Source organism: Mixophyes fleayi, chromosome 1 (assembly GCF_038048845.1).
Source record: "Mixophyes fleayi isolate aMixFle1 chromosome 1, aMixFle1.hap1, whole genome shotgun sequence".
Classification (NCBI taxonomy): Eukaryota; Metazoa; Chordata; class Amphibia; order Anura; family Limnodynastidae; genus Mixophyes; species Mixophyes fleayi.
Window position 1 is genome coordinate 3,399,054 of NC_134402.1, and position 10,801 is coordinate 3,409,854.

A 10,801-nucleotide genomic window follows, 5' to 3' on the forward strand; every position below is an offset into this window, starting at 1 on the left:
TAGTGAAGACCTCAGCATTCTATGAGGATTAAACACCCTTTTATCTTACAGACAGCGCCCCAAATAACCTGCTAATTAGCCACAGTGGGAGCCAAAGTCAATGTCAGAGTTATATAAATAATCTAAAGACGCTGGGCCTGAGTGATAAAGGAAAGTAAGGCAAAAAGAGGAGTAAATGTTCTCCGGGACAAACGATGTTACAATGCAAGGGGTGCAGCATGGTTTTTCCCAGGTTGAAAGTTACTCCTTGTTTAAGCTTTGCTCTCCTTTTTAGAATTTTTAGAACCTTTTTTGTGATTTTTGAATGACACTTTCTTTATTTAAACCATACTAGAGAAACTCAGCGGTAAATGCATTAAATTAAAGTGAAGGGCAATTACTAAATTACTAATAATATAATTCATTAACCTTTTTTTTTTTGCACTAAATTACAGGTAAATATTGTAACAACTGAAAATAATGAATAAATAACAATATTAATCTTTATATTAAAGGAAGTGAAGAATTTTTTTATACACTACAATATATGTATACATTCTTCCATCGAAGTTACATTGCTGGGCATGGTCCCTGCAACACACACATATATGTGGCTGCAAATAACTGTCACAGTCCCCAGACCACCCAGCAGGTCATATGTTCCAGAGCAACCAGCAGGTGCACAGGTGTATTGCCAACTGTCACTTTTCCCAGAGGACAATGGTAATGCATAGTTGTAAATGGTTTGCGAAATAACTCCGAAACTATGCAACCGATTATAGCGCAATATATACATATTTTTTTTTTTGCAAATCAACAAACCAAGACCTATAATTTGGTATATGATGTGCCCTGCTCGGACAACATCATAGAAATAAGTCGCTTATAAAAGTCATACCTATGCTATTAATATATAGATTCTCAGGAAAGAACTTTCCAGCTGAACTTGTGGGAGGTAGTGATTTGTAGACTTGTGTGATTGTATTATGGAGGGCAGGGCTGCATGTGACAGGGGCAGTGACATGATGTGAGGAGGGGAATGGAGGCAGCAGGAAGCCACAGACTGAGAGTTATATAGTGGAAGGAGCAGGGTCCCCAGCAGCACAGAGTATATCAGGAGATGAGTGATGTGTTAGTGAGGACAGGGCTGCATGTGACAGGGGCAGTGACATGATGTGAGGAGGGGAATGGAGGCAGCAGGAAGCCACAGACTGAGAGTTATATATTGGAAGGAGCAGGGTCCCCCAGCAGCACAGAGTATATCAGGAGATGAGTGATGTGTTAGTGAGGACATGGCTGCATGTGACAGGGGCAGTGACATGATGTGAGGAGGGGAATGGAGGCAGCAGGAAGCCACAGACTGAGCGTTATATAGTGGAAGGAGCAGGGTCCCCAGCAGCACAGAGTATATCAGGAGATGAGTGATGTGTTAGTGAGGACAGAGCTGCATGTGACAGGGGCAGTGACATGATGTGAGGAGGGGAATGGAGGCAGCAGGAAACCACAGACTGAGAGTTATATAGTGGAAGGAGCAGGGTCCCCCAGCAGCACAGAGTATATCAGGAGATGCGCAATGTGAAGCTCCTGTCACATTAGTCTTTGCAGTCAGTCACAGCTCAGTATGAAGTTTAGTCCATGCATCCAACGTGCAGTGTACTTAGGCCCATATTCTAGGGAGTTGTACGTGTTGTATACATACGTTTGTGTTGCTTCTCTCACAGATCCTTCTGCCTGTAGGTCCTGGGCACTCTCTTTATTTATACTCTGTTCATGAAGGAGCTCTTCCAGGACAGCCGCGTGGAGCAGATGGATGAGATTATTTACGGTGTGAACGCTGTGAGCCGCGTGTTAGAGTTCCTGGTGGCGCTCTGCGTGGTGGCTTACGGCACTTTGGAGTCCATGTTTGGGGAGTGGAGCTGGATGGGAGTCTCTATTATCATCGTCCACTCTTACTTTAATCTCTGGCTCAGGGCACGGTCTGGATGGAAGAGCTTCCTGCTGAGGAAGGATGCCTCCAAGAAAATCAGCTCTCTGCCAAGGGCCACTAAGGGGCAGCTGAGGGCCCACAATGACATCTGCTCGATTTGTTTCCAGGTAGGTGAGGCTGGGGTCAGGGCAAGTAAAGCCACTAACTGACATCAATATAGATAAAGACCCAGTGATAAGGAGCTACCTTAAAAAATCTGTCCCATCCCCTTGGTGAAAGCTGACATGTTCTATAAGTTTGTTCATTCACCAAACTTGTAATATTAAAATTACTATTTAAAATAGTTTTAACAAGTGCATTGTACTGGAGTGACTTGGACTATTCCAGCTCTAGTCTTATAGTTGATATATTTCTTGTTAAGTTGGAAGAGCTCCCCCTATGACCGTGTGTAAATTAGTAATATTATACTGGATATTGGAGGAAAGTTCTTTTCCTGGTGCGGACCTATCTTTTTTACGACATAAATAACACCGACCCTACTTACCCCGACGTTGTGATGACTAAACTGTGATTCCTGACATCTTCATATTCCCCGACTGTTGAAAAAACTGACTCACAAGAATTTCCTCCGTCCCACAGAATGACGTCCGTTGTAAAGGCGACACTATTATTGGTGGTGTTAAGGGGACGATGCAAGTACGCGCCGCATGGACAATGCTTTTTAATAATCCTATGTTGTCCAGCTGCTGCGTACTTGCATTGCCCCCTTAACACCACCAATTTTCATCGCAATGTCTGGGTAAGTAATGTCGGTGTTATCAACATCGATATTTAATACCCAACCGCTCCCAGGTAATGAAAGTGCTCTGTAAATTGTGATGGATGCAGATACAGGGGGCATGGCCATTTCGGCATGTTTGACCGATTGACCCTGCGACAGGGAGAGTGGGGAGAAGGGGGATATTACCTCCGTTATTGGTCCTCCTGTCCGGATTACTGCCGGGACTCAGAAAGGGAGGAATGAGCTTCCACGTAAGGCACAGGCCACCTTGGGCCTCCTTATCACATTTCTGTGGGACATTGATGTAATTTTCAGAATCCTACAAGGTGCTCCTTTTGATCTTCTCCATTCTGTTCTCTTGTGCTTTCTCACATGAAAGATACCTTTCCTCCGATCTCCTGTGTCAGCTGGACACGTCTTCACCAGTACCTGTACTTGGTGTTCCATGAAGTCTACCCCTGGCGGTGGCTGCCTTTGGCAGGGAATTCCTTCAGGTCAAAACACAACACAAAATCCCTAGCCCTGAATAAACCATGCGGGATTAATCAAAAATGGAAGCGCTAGCAAGAGAGGTGGCAAAAGCTCCTGCAGCTGCAAAGGACCTGTGTGTCCTGTTAGAGAAAGAGATACAAGATGTATAAATTCACTATTGCAGATGAATAAAAATAGTCCGTGGAATAGGACAAAAATACACCATTCATTTAATAAAGCTAAAACACATAAAAACAAAATAAACTGTCTGCGAGCGCGATGGTTTAATTTCCAGTGCTGTGAATTTATATATCTTGTATCAATTCCTTCGGGTGGCTGTCACTCATTAGATATTCTTCCCCTCCCGTAAAACATTGGCTTCGGGACATTCCTCCATTTGTGTCCTCCCAGTATAGATGGAGAAATTGGGGATAGAGGTTTGCTGTAGAGGGACATAGAGCAGCCCACCCAGCAATGTGGGATTTCTGTTCTCTCTATTGAGTCTGTCTCCGTGCTGGGGTTATGGTAAACTGGGGAAGAGAAGGGGAGCAGAGAGTCAGAGGTAAGAGGACTGGGGTCTCAGCGTCTTGTCTTGTAATGTTGGGGCATAATTCATTGTCTGTGTCCCACTAAAATATCATAAAGAGGGATTCAACATGGTTGTGTATTGTGAAATGTTCTCAGTAGAGATGGTCACTGAGCCCCGTGTTTTTGATTTTGGATTCGGTTTTGGATCTGGATTACCTTCGTGTTTTGGTTTCGGTTTTGGTTTTGCAAAACCGCCCTTGCGTGTTTTGGTTTTCTTTGGTTTTGTTTTGCTATTTTCGAAAAAAATACAATTTTTTTTTGGTCTAAAATAACCTAATTTAGTGCTCCACCAGTTTCTTAGATAAGTGAGGTAATTCTAAAGCTAATAAATTATGAAAAAAACAGTTTTCTCCCTGGTAGGCCGCCCTTAATTCGAACACTTGTCTGCAAATTATACAGACAAACCTGGTTAACAAACAATAAGGGCTGCGCTGTAGGGAAGCGCAAAATACAATGAGTATTATCGTGGAAGATTGCTTGGGGGTAGAGAGAGGCACTGAACAAAAAAGATCTCACTAGAATATCTTTATGATGCTCCAACTAGGAAAATATGGCAAACAGTCAAAAGCATAACATTAAAATTCAATGGTATAAATGCATATATCACATGAATGACACAATAAAATGTGAACCAATGGTAAAATTAGCTAGAAACACCCGCGGCTGTATAGTGAAATCAGCTGAATAGCAGAGAGTGTGACCATCACTCATACACTCAGTTCCGAGTATAGCTCATACCCAAATAGGGCACGTTCATTCATCACAGAGGTGACAGTAGATATGTCCAACAATAAAAAGTTCTCCAATTAGTAAATAAAATCGGGTGTTTAACCCGGTCACCTGATTCTTCGTAGTCCGTCGGAGCGGCTGTAATGTTGATTTATAGAAACAACCTCCTTAATCCGGAGTTAGTCAACCTAAATCAGCACAAGCTCCGTTACATGGCTTAAGTCCCGTGAGGATGATCACCCTTTCCTGACATCAGTGCATTCCGGGCGGCTGTGCAGGCAAGTGTAAGCCTATGATGATTTACTCTGCTCGCACACACAACGGTATAACTCGGACCATGCAGGGATGAATAGTTGATGAAAATAGCAACAAGAATCCAGTATATGAACACACGCTGGAGTGGTATGATAGGAGGAACACTCAATATCCGGATATAAGACACAAAAACCCCCCTCTGACGCGTTTCGTGCCAATGCAAGGCACTTTCTCAAAGCTAATGGGGTTTGGTGAGGCTTGCTTAAATAGTCAATCAATCAACTGATGAAGTGATTGGTTAATTAGACACCTTATAGTGATCTTTAAATGACCACAGTGTAGGCTTATCGATGCAGTGAACTCTGAGTGGTATATAACCACATATTTACAAATTGACAGACAAAACAGCAGTTAAAAAATCTCTAATGTATATATATAAAAAGACATATCCTCACTCAGTTCAAACACCGGCCTGTATTGATAGGACAGAGATACATAGACACCCACAATCCATAATTACCAGACCTAGCACAAAATTAAATACACTTCTATATAAAGATATTGAACATATAAAATGTTCAAAAAGCAGAAGTTATTCCAAAAAGTTCATATAGCCCAGGAAAAATATATAGACAGAAAAAGGAGGAAAAAAAGGGAGGGGGGGGGAGGGGATGTTAGAAATATAAAATATATAACAATTACCTGGTTGTCTACCTCCTCCATCTTTGATTATTGGCAATGTAGCCATCGTCTTTGGGTGTATATTACACCCTACACTTGTAGTTGAATATTAAAAAAAGCAGCCTGCACAGACTGTGGAACTAGAAATTCGAATATACAAAGAAATGGACCAAGGTAGTTTGGTATCTGTCTGCATCAGATCCCCTCTCCACTAGGAGAAAAATAGAAAACTATTCAGCCGTTATATCATCTAGAATAGAAATAGAAATTGAGAAAGGCAATTTGGTATCTGTCTGCATCATAATCATCAACATCCTCATTAGCGCCCTCGTCACCTCCACAAATCTCCCCCTCATCCTCTTCTTCTATTTCCAAAGTGGCATCCTCAATTTGTGTATCAGCGGCTACACTCGGGCTGTTCAGGCACACATCAGCAGAACTGCTGAAAGGGCCCTTCTTTATGGGTACACTAACAGAATGCTCACGATTAGACATCCCACTGGTGGATGGACTCTCCACAGGGATTGGTGTCATTTGTGAATCAGAGCAAACATTATCCTCTAATGCCTTACTGTTATCTTGCAGCTCGGCTTTGACGCGTAACAGTAGTTGTGCACCAATTGTAGGCTCTGTAACTTTTTGGGATCTGCCACTAATAGGCAAAGGTGAAGGCCTCATTCTCTCTTTGCCACTGCGTGTGTAGAATGGCATGTTGGCAATTTTTTTTTTATCGGCACTTAACTTTTGCTCAGTAACACTTCTTTTTCGCTTCAACACAGTACATTTTTTTTTTTTCGTTTTTGTTTTTTGGACTGATTTCGAAACACTCTGTAGTTTGACATCGCCTTGGCCAGATGACGTACTGGGAACACTAACATCAGGACTGGTGACAGAACCTGGTTGCTCATTCTGATCCTATGTGGACTGCTTTGAATCCATTCTCAGCCCAAAGTACTTGTAGTGCTAAAAATTATTTGGTAGATACTGCTGACAGATAGTAATTTTGACAGCCAGAAATATTTATGCACAATTAGGGGGGACACCCCAAAAGCACTGGTGGCTGCGAAATATTAAAAAAAATAAAATAAACCCCTCTCCTCCTCTCTAGCGATTTTTGTTACAACAATTGGAATAAGAATATTGTATTCTCTGTCCCTGCTCTAATCAGCCTGTGACTACACCCTGCTCTCTCCCTCTGTCAAATGGCGATGGATTGCTGTGGAGGCGTGTATTTATAATCTAGAAGTATCGCGAGAACCGAGCCCCGAGATCCGACGATGTCACAATGACGTTCGGCCTCGATTCGGAGCGGGCGGGAGAGTACCGAGCTACTCAGCTCGGTACTCGGATACCGAAAGTTCGGGTGGTACGGTTCTTGGGGAACCGGACCCGCCCATCTCTAGTTCTCAGTATTCTTCATGTGGATGGAGCTGGTGCAGGTGGGTTTTATGCATTGTTGTATCTTTCTAATGTATATATGAAGGAGAGAAGATATAAGTATTGTTTATAGACAGTGTTTGTAAAACATGGAAAGTATATTATCTTTAACACTCTCTGGCTTACGTGAGGCATGACCTCACATGGCCACCGTATTGACAGTGTGTCAGAAGTTGGCAAAAATAAGGATATCCTTCACAGCTCACTAGTAATTTAATAAATGTATATGTTTTTAGATGACTACGGTCTGAAAATTTTTATAGTCGAGTAGGGTGTGGTCTTATATGGTTATATAGGTTCTATAACCCTATTTCATGTAGATGCCCCTTTCTCTAATATTCATGTGCTATTTCCAATACTGTTTGGTTTATGCTTTTTGAGGATGTAGCGCTAGTTGTTGTTGTTGTTGTTGTTGTTGTTGTTGTTGTTGTTGTTGTTGTATCTCCTGCTGTGAATTACAAGGATACTATAAGTCTTGGAGGAGTTCCACGACTTTGCTTTTATTCAGGCCACAGGTAACTTGTAATATCTTTTAATAATTTTCAAATTTATACAGATATTATTTACAGGAGTTTATATGTCAGCATTATATATGTGTTATACAGTGATAATAGTTTTAGCACTGAAAGTTAGACACTTATTCTAATATTGATCCATTCAATATAGTCTATACTAATCGAATATAATACTGCAGTGTCCTCGCTAGTTGTATAATTTATTTGGAAATGGAATATTTACTCCTCGTTATGTTATTGTTCTTCAGATTCATGGAGATCTTGTGACACTCGTCTCATGTTCTCTAGTTCTTTTTTCCTTTTTGAACATGTGAGAATATTTGTTTTTCACTCATTGATGGATTTTCCAACCTTGCAGGAAATGTCCGTGGCGGTCATCACCCCATGCAGCCACTTCTTCCACGCGAACTGTCTGCGTAAGTGGCTGTACGTACAGGACACCTGCCCATTGTGTCACCAACAGGTGAAGCCATCGGGCGCTGGCAGGCGGATGGAGTCACAGACACAGGCGGAGGACACAGCCGCTGGGTCAGGAAACGGACGGGCTGCAGCAGAGGAGGAAGCGAGGCCGGAAGTGGAGACAAACGAAGAATACAGTGCAGGGGGACAGGACAATTCCGAGCTGGAAACAGCTCCAGGAGGACACGATGGTTTGGTGGACGTGGCAGATGCCGAGTTGGTAGGGAAGTGACGAGGTGTTAAAAAAAATAAAACTTGGAAAGCACAATAAACTAGAGACCAGATTGAAGAGTGATGGAAGACTGAATAAGGCCAGAGACAGAAAGGTGTGGAGTCAGAGGAGAGCAGAGCCTCAGTGATGAATTATAATGGAGTCGTTAGGAGAGATTGTTGGGAATAACTTTACAGATATAGAGAGACGATATAATAGCCTCCTGCTCGTACGGTACACAGGAACTAGACTGTGATTTTCCAGAAATACTCAAGTATTCTAAAGAGCAGTGGATGAGATAATTGGGGCATTTCAGATATTGGGTTGTTCAGGGCACAGTATTAGTCCAGTCCCTGAGATTAATGTAGAGATGTTAATCACAGCAATGAACTGATCCACAGCTGCAGGAACAGAAGATCAGCGAGTCTACGATATGTGCAGTAAGACCACGACAAGTCTTTGTGTCTATCACAGTAAAGAAGCCATAAGCCTAGCTGGTGACTCCTAGAGAATGGAGTAGTGCATTCTGGCCCCTGTAGAGGAGTGCTGCAAGTTCATTGTTCATTCTAGAATAATATAAATTAAACCAGAGCTCTCGAACAGGAGCAACAACTGGCGTAGCGAGCCAGTCACAGGTCAGGTTTTCTAATAATCCCTGGGATTTAATAAGGATGTCCAAAGAGTTTGCCCCAAGACCCGAGTTTATGGGCAGTTCACACAGAGCCATAATGCGAACTTGTCAGCCGCTCGCCTTTCTATTCTACGTTACGTGACCTCATTTTGTTATACCCTGCTGCCTTCTCCTCCATATGCAATATGCATAGTAATGTGCTAAATAAATCCAATCTTCAAACGTGTGGATCTTAATGTTTCCTGCTCTGTCAATGACTCCGCTCGGAGTCTCAGCGTCGCGTCTCTTTGAAGTAGTGCAAATTTCTTGGCTATTTTTCATTTTTCATGCTCCATATAAACCATTCTGAAGCATCGACTGAGGCACAGCATAAAAAGTACACCTGGCTTGAAGCCTTTTTTTCTACTGTGTTTCCTAAAGAAGCCTTCATCTGCAAAGGAGATCCTGTCCTTGATGTTTTGTTTTCCCCACCCCATAATAAACATGATTCTCATTGATAAAATGTCACCATCTTTAGTCTTAGTCCCACAGTACTTTCTGCTGCACTCTCACGTCAGCCAGTTTCCGTTTCTAGGCCTTCAAATGGGTATAAGTGTGAGAAGCAGTAACAGATTTAGGACAAATGCCTGTCACTCCTCCTTTCCGATTCTTTGCCCATACTCAGACACGTAGTTATAGAAGGGTCATTTGATCCAATTTCGGTGGAATATGGAGACAACGGACAAGCTTAAATCAGACCTTTCTCTTAATTATGCCAGTACTGAATTGCTTACCAGTAAAACGGATCTAATGTGAACCCAACATTTATGGGAAGTTGGAAGCAGATGGTTTGGTTTCCTAATTTGCAAAGTAATAACAAACTGTCCCCCACTTTCACAGTGCTCTTAATAAGACAGTCTAACGCCAGCAAAGGTAATGTATGCCATGGAAAGTACAAAATTATGCTACCCCAACGTGTGTTAGCCTGCCTTTAAATCTGAGCTAATCCTCTTCTATTCCATTCCTATTTCCGATGTTTGAACAGGACGGAGTTGGACACTCGGAGAGAAATCTTTACAGGGCACATACGTGTTTTACCACAGTCGGCGGGGGACTAATAGATCGTGTTCTTGGGTAAGGTTCTCGTGCTCTGTACTGCCATTTTTATATAGACAACAATTCTCTCTATGCAAGAGTCAGTTCTCCGTCCAAAAATAAGTGAACATAGAGGACATCGGTTTATAGAAGCAGTGACTAAAGCCTCTTTCCTAGCAACACTGTAATTTAATATAAAAATATCCCTAAATCTCTCTTTTTCCACCACCAGAGGGAGCACTGGGACCAGTTACAGGGAACTACTATCATTTTCATCACTAAGGCAAATATTTCTCTCAGTTAACCACTAGATGGTGCTGCTGTTATAAGGTTTAAGATAAATTCCTATTTCGCAACTTGACTCCTTGGTGGCCACAGAATTATCCCAGATGTAAATCAGTCAGAATACAAATGCCTGTAATTAGCCACTTGTGTGTAGTGCAGCATATACTTCAAGTGCGTCCCTGGCACATAAGATGCATTATGGGTAATTATTAAGTGCAGCAGTGCTCACCTTGTCACTTAGGCAAAATGAATATTGTCTGTATGACTATTACACTTCTGCCTCACAGCACTGGGGTCATGAGTTTAATTCCCGACCATGGCCTTATCTGTGAGGAGTTTGTATGTTCTCCCCGTGTTTGTGTGGGTTTCCTCCAGGTGCTCTGGTTTCCTCCCACGCTCTAGAAACATACTGGTAGGTTAATTGGCTGCTGACAAAATTAACCCATATAACTTAGGGAATGTAGACTGTAAGCTCTAATGAGGAGGGACTGATGTGAGTGACAGATATTCTCTGTACAGCGCTGCAGGATTGGTGGCGATATAAAACTAAATGATGAGTGAGACAGCTCTTTGATTAAGTGAAATATTCTATATGTTGTCTTATATAACTGGATCTACAACCTAGAAACATATTTCTCTTGTGAGGTGGTCATTGGTGTGTTGTGAAGGCTGATAAAGCAAACATGAAATGTATCACAAAACAATAGTGTGTGTTCCATATCCACCACTAGAGGGCGCTCTATCTATAGATGTGAAGGACACAGGGCCAGCATCATGT

The 10,801-nt window shown here is 42.2% G+C and overlaps 1 protein-coding gene across 1 annotated transcript in view; it reads left to right on the forward strand.

Annotated features, from left to right (window-relative positions):
• LOC142098071 (RING finger protein 145-like) overlaps positions 1-8,890 on the forward strand; it is a 42,918-nt gene extending 34,028 nt beyond the window's left edge. The window contains exons 10-12 of the mRNA XM_075180580.1: positions 1,717-2,073; positions 7,722-8,506; positions 8,551-8,890. Coding sequence (XP_075036681.1) covers positions 1,717-2,073; positions 7,722-8,054 — 690 coding nt within the window. The 3' untranslated portion in view covers positions 8,055-8,506; positions 8,551-8,890. The remainder of the gene's footprint in view (positions 1-1,716; positions 2,074-7,721; positions 8,507-8,550) is intronic.
• Positions 8,891-10,801: the final 1,911 nt, after the last annotated feature.